The sequence below is a fragment of the Vigna radiata genome, chromosome 1 (assembly GCF_000741045.1).
Source record: "Vigna radiata var. radiata cultivar VC1973A chromosome 1, Vradiata_ver6, whole genome shotgun sequence".
Taxonomy (NCBI): Eukaryota; Viridiplantae; Streptophyta; class Magnoliopsida; order Fabales; family Fabaceae; genus Vigna; species Vigna radiata.
This window is the reverse complement of record NC_028351.1, coordinates 8,828,114-8,838,049: the sequence shown is the minus strand read 5'-3', so window position 1 is coordinate 8,838,049 and position 9,936 is coordinate 8,828,114. Positions and strand designations below refer to the sequence as shown.

Sequence of the window (9,936 nt, the reverse complement as noted above, 5' to 3'; positions counted from 1 at the left end):
AAAAATTATAAATAAATACTTTTAATTATTACTTAATTACTTGAATTTGTTTAGATAGATTATTATAGGTTTAACTAAGTTATAAATCCCTATAAATTTGACTATTTTGAATTGATTATATCTATTAATTTTTTTTAGTTTATTAACTATTCTAAAATTTTATATTTTTCAATTATGCTAGTGACATTTTTATTATTTTATTTCATAAAAAAAGAATGTGAGATTTATTGTTAATGTAAAATGATATTACAATTAACACAAAATAAATTATCTTTTTTCATTGATAATGTAATGTATAACAAAGGACCATCACTATCATCTACATTAGTGGTAACTATTATAATTTCTTAATTATTCTAGGTAATAACATGAGAGAAAATTATAGGAGAGTAAGATTATTTCATTATTGAACATGTTTTGAATTAAAACATTAAAGTTCATTCTTCTAAATAAACTAAAAAGCTTCCTCACATTTTTAACTCGAAAAGACAACGCGGAAGAATGATGCCGAAGAGATCTTAAATTTTAATTAAGTCGTTATTTTATAATATTTTCTATTTTAATTTTTTTCACACATAAATATTAAATAATTTATAAAATTAATTTGTATATAAACTGCCAAATCAGTTCATTATCTTTTTCTAAAAATGTTTCTAGAAAGTTTAATTGAAATACAATACTTCTGATAATTTTAAAATAATACTTGATAGAGAGGAAAGAAATAAAGAAGTGTGGAAAAAAAGAGGAATGAAGTAAAAAAAAAGAGAAATAAATGAAAATTGAAGTTGTTTAAAAAAAAAAAGAAAAAAATGAAAAAATGTATGAAAAAAATAAAGGTAAGAAATCACTCTTGCAAATTTAAAAATAAGTGTTGTTAGAAGCATTTTATTTTTCTTTTCATAAATAACTATTTGTAATTTAATTTACTCTTTCAATATCATTAAATTCGTTTTAATCCACAACCATTTTTTTTAAAGCAAATTTTCTAGCAAATCTGTTATTAGAAAATAACACAAAATCTATAGCACTATATAAACCTCTTTTATGAAAAAAAATTTGAGTAAAGTAAAGTGGGTGAACTGAATTCATTAATCTTTACACACAACAACACATGCATCTTGTGGGTTTCCAATGTTTCAAATTTGTGTTCATATCCAACATGAGCATGCTTCTTTTATAAGTTAGGATGGATCATAATAACAAAATTCACAGGTTGTCCCAACTTCTAAAACACATTCATCATGCGTAGAAGATGATAATTCCCTCATGAAAAGGGCACCTAAAATCATGTTCATCACATGTAATCCTTAAAGAGTTGAACTTATCTAATTTAATTTTTATTTTAATATGATTTGAAGACAAATTTATGGTTAAGTCACCCTTTAAATCCTCTAAATATTATTGTCTCATGGTTATTTAGATAGATTTTTTTTAAAATTATGCTATTTAGAAAAATGTTATCACAAACTCAAACAAATAAAATTGCTTTAAGACATGTGAATTCATATTGGTTTTCAAGGACTCGTTTGCATAAATTGAGCAAGTCATTTGAAACGTCCAAACTAACAAAAGTTGATAAGTCAAAAACTCTTAGGAAAAAACGAAAGAAAGAAAAGTGAGTTAAGAAATGAGTCTCTAGAAAAATAAACTTTAGAAATATGAAATGAGGTAAGTTTAAGTCGATAATAATATATATATATATATATATATATATATATATATATATTTTTATAATATTAAATTAATTAAAAAAGGGGTTTTGAACTAATTAATTAGAAATATTTAGCTTTTATTAAATTCAAAATATATAATGTTCAGGGAGTTGAATAAGTAAAGGTTCATAATCCCCTTAAATTAATACTACAATGGTACAATGATAAGAGAGGAAAACATATATTTTATAGATTGAAATTAATTTTTCCATACAAGAAAATTGTTACAAATTAATTTACACATTAGTCAAATTTTAATTTATGAAGATTGTTTTTGTTATATAAAATATATATTTTTTCTAATCATACTTTGATGATGAAAGGAAAGAAAAGTCTTAAAAAATAAGCAACACTCAAAAGATTTAGGGAGAATCATTGGTATTTTAATTTGAAGATAATAGTCATATTTTCACACCAATCATGGTCAAAGCCGTTTCTAATGTACACGTTTGATCTTTTTACATGTTAGTCATGAGAATCATCAAGTTTTTTCTTTGCCAAAACTTTAGATCACCCATAAGAACTAGTCTTCAAAACATTTTCTACATCTATACAAATTGACAATTTTTGCTTTTAAAATTAATTCTAGTGTTGTGTAGTGTAGCAGATCACGCAACCATTGATGTATCGAATATGAACACAAATAAAATAAGGAATTAAAAGGTTAATTCAGCAAACTTCCTGCAGAAAATCTTGAAATGGTTTTGTCTTATACCCAAGTGGACAAATTACTGGTAAGCAGTTATCTGTGGCATTGAAATTTTCTGCAAGTCTTTCATTGTTTGATGAAATTAATGGAGAAAGACATAAGAAGTGGATTTATAAGGCAGATTAACAAAATAAATCATATAAAGAGTAGCCTAATAAACCCAAAAGCAATAAATCTTAACAAAATAAATTTCATACCAAAGAAAATTCTAAACCTAATTCTAATGAACAAAATCATAACTTAAACTTAATTTAAGTTTACAAAACCGATTTATAAATGCAAAATAAAATTTACAAGGCTTACAATTAAAAAAGATTCAATGGTACATAAATAAGTAACTAGTTTGTACAAGTGGAATAGGCTTTGATATTAGATACAGAAATAGACGTTTTAGGTGCATAGAATAGAAAACAACAATGTAATACAAAATTCATATCTTCATAGGCACAAAGCCGGGCTGCTTGTTCACTAAAACTTTCACACAGCCTAGTTTTGTGACTGTTTTCTAGTCTCTATCTTCAACACAACACAAGGATGTTCCAAGAAATATTCTCAGTGCATGAGCACTGCAGCCTCTTGCACAAGAGGCTGTGTAACATGCACAAAATGCTCTGCCTCCCTTTCCATCTCTTCCCAACATTTGTTTGCTCTTTTCCCTTCTTTCATCTTCTTCACAAACGCCACAAACTTCCTCCAGTTATCTGCTTCAAACAGATGAGGGTTCATCCTTAGGTATGTGAATGCACACATCTCTCTGTCACCAGACTCACCGTCCACATTCAACTCTGATGCCCTTATGATCTGTTCGTGAGCATATTCATCATAGCGTGGCAGTGCATTTTCGCCAGCAAGTGCCACCTGCGCCTTCTGTGTTGCCAGAGCAACCTGCTTCACCAGCTTCTCAGGAGCACAGAGGGCATTCTGTGGCTGCTCGTGATCGCGCATCTCGATACAGGTGAAGTTGAAAATGGCACCATGGCGTGCCAACATCTGAGCAATGGGGAGGTAGCCATCACGGAAACGGGTGTTGTAATACCCTGCTGTGAGTTCTGGTGCATGAGACCTTGAACCGTAGTGCCAGTGAATGCCAGCAATCTTCACTGAGATCTTAACTCCAGTGTTGTCGAAGATTGATTTGGCTGATGTTAGAATCCTATCACCATGGTCCAGCAGCATCTGAGAGTACCATGTGAGGAAAAACTCACCATATGGACCATCCCAGCCTCCACCTTCTTTGCGGAAAAACTGTGTGTCTTCTGGCCAGTTGTTATAGCTGCCAGCATCGGTAGGGCCTGTGCTTCCCCATTCTGGCTTACCCTCAGCTTCAGCAGCAGCTTTTAAGCTTTTCAGCATATACTGCACCACACCGCATAATTAAACATTAGAAATACAGAGCAAAGCAAAATCTGTGTAGTCTTTGGATAAGTTTATCAGCATTTGTAAGAAACAGAAAGAAAGAAAATAAATTGAATTTCTTATGCGACAATGTTTTTAGTTAAGTTAGATGCATGCTTCTGTATAAGTTAAATACCTTACATAGAGAAACTTCCATTTTACGATAAAATGCCTTTTAGATTATTATTTTTATATTTAAAAATTAGTATCTTTTAAAATGTGGTCCAAGTAAATGAAGGATTTAGGGTACAATGTATTTTGGATCCATTATTTTTACATTAAAAAAAGGGTATCTTTTATTCTGTATTTCTGAAAGGTGGTCCAAGTAATATAAATAAGAAAAATAGGTTTAGGATAAAATGTGTTTTGAGTGCATTATATTTATATAAAAAAATAATATTTTTGGTTCTTATATTCCTTAAAATGTGGTCCCAAGCCAAATAGATATGAAACATAAGGTTAGAAATGAAAATCAACCACATTAATAAAAATATCAACCTACAAAAAAACATATAAAGATCAAAATTACAGGTTTTGAAATATAGGGCTAAAATAATTTTTTGACAAATATTGAGATATTTAGAATACATTTTCGAAGAAAAGCAATTATATACAGTATAAGGAAAAAAAATAAAAATAAAAATAAAAAAACCACAAGTATACCTTGTCAAAGCATTGAAAAGCACCAATTCCTGGGAATTTCCATGTCCCGTTTTGCTCAGGGTAAGAAGGGTAGCGCAGCTCACCGGCTGGTCCCATCCCAACTTGAATTTCCTGAATTATGCCAGTAACAGGATTTCAGGTAAGAAGTTAGGAGCACATAACAATTTCAGGTAAGAAAAATTGTACACAAAGGGTGACAGTCATTTACCACTATAGTGTCGCCAAGGAGGTCCTTGAAAGTGTCTCGGAAAGCACGCATGAAATCAGCGTAACATTGAACTGGGGTTCGGCCCTTGAGCACAGGCAAAGTATCACATCCCAGTGATAAATATTCATAATTTCTTCTTCCCCATTGATCAGTGTATGCAAGATCCGGATCGTTGTTAATCTCCTCCACAACCCATTTGGGCAAGGGAATGCTACAGACAAGAACAACAATCTCATAAGCCCACAAAAAAGACAAATGGAAATCCAAAAAATGCTAGTAGCTAGAGAATCACACAAGTAAGAACTATTATTGCTCAGGGATATCCAGTTCGAAGTTTCAACTTGCCCCGTTTGGATTATTTGATAGAATTAATTTTTGTTTAAAAAAGGAGAATTTTAAAATGTTTGTTTCTTAAAAAATGATTTTAAAACAATGTAAGATATCGGATCCACTAAATTACAGGTAGATCCTAAAATCTTTGTCTACTTTTGGTGACGATAACGACGTGAATCAGAGGAACTAGAAGTCTCATGTGGTCCCATTTTGGGACCTTCCTATAGCTAAGCCACACAATTTTCTCATGTATTTTAGATGCTTTCTTGAGAACCACAAGGAACGAAATCAAACAACACTAGCAGCACCGTATTTACCACGCCTATTTGAATAATAATATTTTTTAATATTGTTTTTGAATTGTTGTAATTTTAATGAAAACATAATAATCAAGTTTAAAATAATTTAATTGACTTCATAATTTTCAATCATCATGAAAATAAAACAGAAATAATTCATCTATAGAGAAAAGGCTAAATAATACTCAAGACCCAATTATTTCAAGTTCCTAGGTCATTTGATAGAAAAACCAATACTGCACTTAGAAGCAAAGTGATACAAGTCCACCTCACATGGCATGGGTTCAGCTCCCTATCAAAAAACCCCTTTTACTCGTTTATTTTATTTTTCCAGAAAAGTGTTGCACCGACGCAAATTTCGGATGAAGATCTTACGTAATTTTGAAAAAACGTAAACAAATTTAAATCTGAGCCCTTAAAAACCATTACTTCTGTGTCAAAAAAATAAAAAAGAAATTCACATCTACTTATTCTTCAAAAAAACTGTCAAAAAGACAAAAGATAAATAAATGAAAATTGCAAGAAATCATCCAAGTTGTGTCTCGGAACAATTTTTTTATTCAAATATTACGTCTCTATCTTGTTTTATGTTAAATTAATATCTAGATTCCAGAAACATGTAGAACTTCTTTTCAATTGATTGAGTCACTGTCACAAATTATATTTTCCCAAGTCGTCATAAACTATTTTTTTTTTTCAGATCAATTGCTATAGTTTTTATATACAAGCTTAATGCAAAGAATCTTAACAATATAACAACTCAGATTAATTCAACCTAGTTTTTATACTTGCCAATTTTAAAAAATTGTATAAAAATTATCAATCCTAATAATCTATTCACATGCAATTAGATTCAGTCTTTTCCATAACTACTAACAGAAATGAATAAACGAAGAGATGGCATTACTCACTTGCAAGAATCTCCGACGTTACCGCCACATTGATGAAAGGACATAACGGCCTGCACCTTCAGGCCATGTTTCTTGGCCATTTCCATCAATTCCACGTACCCGCCCCAATTATACTCTCCAGGCTTCTCTCTCTCCACCAGCCCCCACCACACGTCCATCATCACCCCCTCCACTCCGGCGCTCTTCAGCGCCGCCATCGCCGCGTTCATCGCCTTCCTCCGATTCACCGTGTTCCCCGCCGACACGCTGTCCAGTGGCATCATCACGAAAACCGGCACGCCACTCCCCTCTCCCTTCTTCCCTCCCACATCGTACTCCTTCTCTTCCGCCACCTCCGTCGCGAACGCCTTACACGCCGCCGACAGATCCGACCTGCAAGGACTCGTCGGCGGCGACAGTCCCTCCACGCCGTCCGTCTTCACTGCCTTGCACTTCATACTCATCGCCGGCGACTTCAACACCAGCGCCGCCGGCGAGTCGCCGGCGTTCAAGGAAGAGTCCATCGCCGCCGCCGCCGCTCCGGCCAAACTCCCGATCTGGTTAGTCATGCTCAACGCCATTCTCCAAAGAACAGTAGAATTAAAATCTTGCACAATTTCGCGATTCAAGATTCGATTGAAATTCTCTTAGATTTTATGATTTACAATTGAATTGAAATCTTTGATTGTTATTAGAATTCTCCTGAAAAAAAATGGCAGGAGAAAATAACAACAAGGAGGAAAAATAGAAAGTTGTTTAGACAGAAAGTTGTAAAAGGTTTAGTGAATGTAATGAGGAAACATTGGAGGGAGGTAAGGCCTATTTATAAGGAAAGATGGAGGGAAATGAGGATAAGATTAAAATAACAATATTCGGAGAGCCGTTGGTTTGGTGACACGTGTGTGTTGGTTGCGTGGCTGATTCGGAAACGGGTGAGGAATGGACGGTAGGATGGAGAAGGCGCGTGAAGGAGGCAGAAAGTGTGGTAGGGAGAGATCCCTTAGAGGATGGAAAGGTGACACGTGAGGGGTCACGTGGCTTGAGGAGAAACGAGTGAGGGAAAAAGACAGAGAAAATAAGGGTGAGATTAGATTTGATGATATTTGCAACGTGACACGTGTCAAGGTCCACGCACAATCCAACACCCAAACACATGGATTTCATTTCACTAAATTCATCATTATGGGATATTAATCACTAATTAGCCTCCTTAATCCTGGAGAAGAGGCATGAATGGTAGAAACTAAGACAGGTGTTACGGATAAAGAGAAAACGGGTTATGAAATAAAATGAGCAACGAGGTTATTGGAGTAGGGGTGTCAATAGCAAATTGGAAGGTTTGGATTTAATAATTTTTGACATGGCATTATTTTATTTTATTAGTCTGTTTCAATTTATAAAAAATATTTGAAATAAATAATCATAAGCTACACGCTTTATTGTTAAAAAAAAATTTAAAATTTCTTTTTCCTATATCTTATTGTTTGAGAGAGAAAAAGAAAAACGTGTTTGATGAAAAACTTTTTGGGAAAACTCGTTTTAAAAAGTATTTTGTGTGTTAAAAAAATGTCTTAAAATATTCATTCCAAACATTTCATTATGCTATTTCAAAAATTTATTTTAAAATATTTTATTTGTTCAAAAGTCTTGTGTCGAAAACAATGTTTCAAAACTGAAAAGTTTATTTATTTTATCAACAATAATTAATATACAAATAAAAAATTAGATTTTAGAATGTCTTAACTCATAGGTAATATTGAAAAATAAAAGATGAAAATTTAAAATCTATAAATATTATATCTTTTCATAATGTAAAGATTTTATATATACCACTCAAACTTCTCATAAAATAAATTATTGATATGCATCTTGTAATTTTTACAAACACAATATATATACACGATTGTATTATAGGTTAAGTTTTATTTAAACCATTTTACAAAAATATAAGATTGCAATTAATTATTAAGATGAATTCTCCATGTCTTTCTCTTTAATTTTATTTTATTTTATTTTATTTTTTCCCTTCTTGTGGTTTGGTTGGGTGGAGAGAATGTTTGAAAGTTGAAATTTTAAGTTTGATTATAGGATGTTTTATGATTATAGTTTTCAGGAGCTCTTTTTTAGCGTATTATAATGAAATAAAGACAAAAACATGGGAAACTTAATTTTAATAATTCAAGTTCATTATTATAAACTATTATTTTTCTAAAAACGCTCTCCCTAAAATATTTTTGTCTTATCTCATTTTTTTATTCTTATCTTTATCTTCTTTTTTAAGATTAAGAGTTTTATATATGTTCATATGATTAAACAATTATTTCTTTTGTTTTTTTGAGATATTTTTTGTTTTTTGAGTTGTATGTAAGTTTTAGGCTAAGTATATGTGATTCAAATTTGCTTTTGAGGAATCTCTGTTGTTCTACCATTTAAATGATAAGTTTAGGCCCCTAATTGAAGTTCTTGTTAACATATTAAGCATTCTTATGTGAATAAAGTTTGGAGAGCACCTTTGAGAGAAAAAAATGTTTAACTAAGATAAGGGAAATAAATTTTAATTTCTAGTTAGTTGAATCATGTTATGGCAATTAGATATCTTGATACTTTGATTTTTATGATTGAATTTACGTTGGAACAAATTAGTTTGGTGTAAATGTATTTGAATCATTAACCTTTGATATATATGTAGGGATTGATGTTGATATGTAAAGTTCTTAATTTAGTATATGATAATGGTTTACTAGGTTGATCATAAGTTGTTTGCATGCAAATTATGTATTGATGATATGAATGAAACATAAGTTGGGTCTTAGATCTTTTTGGTGTTCTTTAAAGTGCATATTTATTGGTTTGTGTTATGCACACTCATTGAGTGATCCCTCTTCTCATTGAGCAATAATTAGATTCAAGTTTGACAAAGTTAGGAGGTGAGGTCTTATTGGACAAATAAATTTGTATTTGTTTTAGTGATCAACTCGAGACTATTAGTCACTAAGCGAGGGCTCCTACAATGAAACCTCTAAGCAAAACTGTTAAATTTAGAAGCAATTATTGCTAATAATAGAATGTGTGAATCTTGTGGAAAAATTGGTTTATGAAATAAAGAGTGAATTATGAGCAGAAAAGTGAAATGATGGAATGCACGTTGTAAATTTTTAAATTGTATAATTTGGATCCTGACTTTTAAGGAAGAAATGCAAATCCTCTATAGTTTAGTATTATGGGTTGATTAAAGACATTTATTAGTCATAAGCTATTTTATATTCTAGTAGGCTACAAACTTACATTGAGTGTCATGATTTAGGTGATTTAAAGGAGGTTTAGTGGTGGGAACTTAGGTAGGACCCTCTTTTTGGTAAAATCATAGGTTAACTTACCTTGATCATGAAAGATTGAGACTGTGCAGTTTGATATAACCAATCTTATACTTTGTTTCACTATTAGATGCAAAACTAATTGTATCAAAGTCAATTCATAAATCTATATAAATCTATAGTCAGTATATCATGTACGAAGCTTGATTGTTTTAGAAATATAATATACGATTTTGGAGAGTTAGTAATGTAGTATGTTATAGTTTAAAAATTTATATTATGTTTATGTTTAATTATAATTAGTTTATATATTTTTTTTATATTGTTTGTGTCTCATTTTTGCAATGATCGTGAGCAAAAGAGTCTACACATGGGAATGAATCTAGACTTTAAAAATAGTGATGGTAACTTAG

The 9,936-nt window shown here is 31.3% G+C and overlaps 1 protein-coding gene across 1 annotated transcript; it reads right to left on the bottom strand.

The window, feature by feature from the left end:
• Window positions 1-2,726: 2,726 nt before the first annotated feature.
• On the bottom strand, window positions 2,727-7,008 carry LOC106774148 (beta-amylase 1, chloroplastic). Its single transcript, XM_014661027.2, has 4 exons — window positions 6,231-7,008; window positions 4,688-4,898; window positions 4,480-4,590; window positions 2,727-3,777 (listed from the first exon to the last, which is right to left on the bottom strand). Exons 1-4 carry the CDS (start codon window positions 6,788-6,790, stop codon window positions 2,974-2,976), a joined length of 1,686 nt encoding a protein of 561 aa, XP_014516513.1. The 5' UTR covers window positions 6,791-7,008; the 3' UTR covers window positions 2,727-2,973.
• Window positions 7,009-9,936: the final 2,928 nt, after the last annotated feature.